General features: G+C 38.5%; 1 protein-coding gene across 1 annotated transcript in view; it reads left to right on the top strand.

Moving 5' to 3' along the window:
- Positions 1–2500, top strand: part of LOC143285751 (uncharacterized) — a 46992-nt gene that overhangs the window by 24390 nt on the left and 20102 nt on the right. The window contains exon 6 of the mRNA XM_076593165.1: positions 2017–2185. Within this exon, the coding sequence (XP_076449280.1) occupies positions 2017–2185 (169 nt within the window). The remainder of the gene's footprint in view (positions 1–2016; positions 2186–2500) is intronic.

Genomic DNA, 2500 nt, shown 5'->3' on the forward strand with positions numbered 1-2500 from the left:
ATACGAGTAAGTGAAAGTGTGTGTGTGTGTGTGTGTGTGTGTGTGTGTGTGTGTGTGTGTGTGTGTGTGTGTGTGTGTGTGAAAATTACTGATTTAAGTTTTGTTTAAAAAACAAAACAAAAAAAACAACACATAACAATATAACATATTTCTAATGAAAAACTAACAACAATAACAGCGAACCAACAGGACTATTTAACAAGGAGTTGAAAAGGTCATACATTAGCAATGGACTGCTGAAGATCGTCAACACTGAAGATGATTTCAGTTCAGGGATTTGAGACTTTAACATATCGCAAGTTGGTATATGATCGGTTGTTATGTGAGCACCACAGATGCAAGAAACATTACTGACATATTTTGTCCTAAAACAATTCATTTTCCATCTGCAGATTAGAGAAATGATTTGCCTCTTATGAAAATCATTATGGTAATGTTTTCCCATGAAACCATACATTTTCTTTATGTTCTTATGTAACTCCGAGTTACCGGTGTGTTTTTCTTCAAACTGAAATTTTGACCATTGGACTTTTTCTACCATGGTGTAACATTCCTGTAGTGAAAGCGAAATATTTAAATCTAACTCCGTGGAGCTTCTAGCTCCTTTTTTAGCCAAAATGTCAACTTTTTCATTATAGTAGAAACCGCAATGAGAAGGAATCCAGCAAAAGGTTATGTGGGAGCCTCTTAGTAAGAGTTCGTGAATCAAATGGTTAATTTCAATAATTAGTTCATACCTAACAGTTTCTTTTATAAGTTCAATAGCGTGAAGAACTGATTTAGAATCAACACAAAATAGAATTTGAAATACAGTTTTCGGAAAGGATATCATGAAATTTAACGCCATTAGAATTGCTATGAGTTCAGCTGTGAAGATGGATTTATTCTCTCCCAGTTGAAAAGAGTTTTGAAAGTTAAGGTCAGGAATAACGAAAGCAGCACCAGCTCTATCATTTACAACAGAGCCGTCTGTAAAAATCTTTAGATAAGTAATGTATTTCTCTTCCAAATGGTTTCGTACATGTGATGTAAGTAAATTTATGTTGTCATCTTTGGTCAGATCAGTGTGATCGATATCAAATTGCGCTCTTTGAAGTTCCCATACAGGTGTAGGTGATACTACAGACCTTTTAGCAAAATGTGGGGTTTTATTCACGCCGGAATTTGTTAAAATATTTGACGTGTATGTTCCCAGTGTGGTATGAGAGGATATAGATCTAGCTCTCTTTGGAAAATCGCGGTCGGATTTGAGATTTATTTCCGATTCCAAATCATTTTCGTCCGTTAAACTTCTCAAGACAAATTTGCTACACGCAAGTTCCCTTTGATCCTCTAATGGTAGTACTCCCGCTGCACTGTACGTTTTCTTACTGGAAGCATGGGCTGGTAAGCCAAGTGCCAGTTTATATGCTCTGCAGTCTATGCTTTGAATTTTTTTCAATAAATATTTCGGTGCACTGAAGTATACTTCTTGTGCATATATAAGTTTTGACCGAACAAGTGATGTGCAAAGGTGTAGAAGAATGAGTATGTCCTGGCTATGCGCTATACTATACGATACGATACGATACTATACTATACTATACTATACTATACTATACTATACTATACTATACTATACTATACTATACTCCTCCACTCTCCCCTACTATGCTATGCTATGCTGTGCTTCTCTACCCTACCCTACCCTACACTATACTATACTATACTGTATTACCCTACCCAACCCTACCCTATACTATACTATAGTAGACTATACTATACTGTACTATACACTACTGTACTGTACTACCCTACCTACTATGCTATACTATACTATACTACACTACCCTGCCCTACCCTACCATATATTGTACTATACTATACTATACTGTATTACCCTACCCAACCCTACCCTATACTATACTATAGTATACTGTACTGTACTACCCTACATACTATACTATACTATACTACCCTACCCTACCCTACCCTGTACTATACTATACTATACTATACTATACTGTCCCCCTCCAGGTACGCAGACTGGTTCATGAAGACGGACACGGCCCGTGCTGACAGCGAGAAGAACAAGATGGTGCCACTGTCCCAGAGGATCTCGGAGAAGGTCCACGAGGACATTCTCTACAAGGTCACCTGCAAGGGAACCAACGTCTGGGACGCTGTGCAGAGCGACATTCAGAGGGTAGGGCTGGGTACGGGTGGGGTCGGGTTGGATCGGGTTGGTGATGATGATGATGATGATGATGATGATGATGATGATGATGATGATGATGATGATGATGATATAGATAAATAGCACCTATCCTCGGTCAGAGACCAAGCTCTAATCACTTTACAAACTCGGTATCATTTGCAACAACAGGCTGTCTGCCTAACTGGGTAGATACGACTGGATTCTATCAAATTTCAGGCACGCACACATACACACTCAGACAGACATGTAACATTTTACGTGTTTGGCCGTTTTGTTTATTTTTCCCCGCCATGTAGGCAGCTA

This window comes from Babylonia areolata, chromosome 9, assembly GCF_041734735.1.
Source record: "Babylonia areolata isolate BAREFJ2019XMU chromosome 9, ASM4173473v1, whole genome shotgun sequence".
Taxonomy (NCBI): Eukaryota; Metazoa; Mollusca; class Gastropoda; order Neogastropoda; family Buccinidae; genus Babylonia; species Babylonia areolata.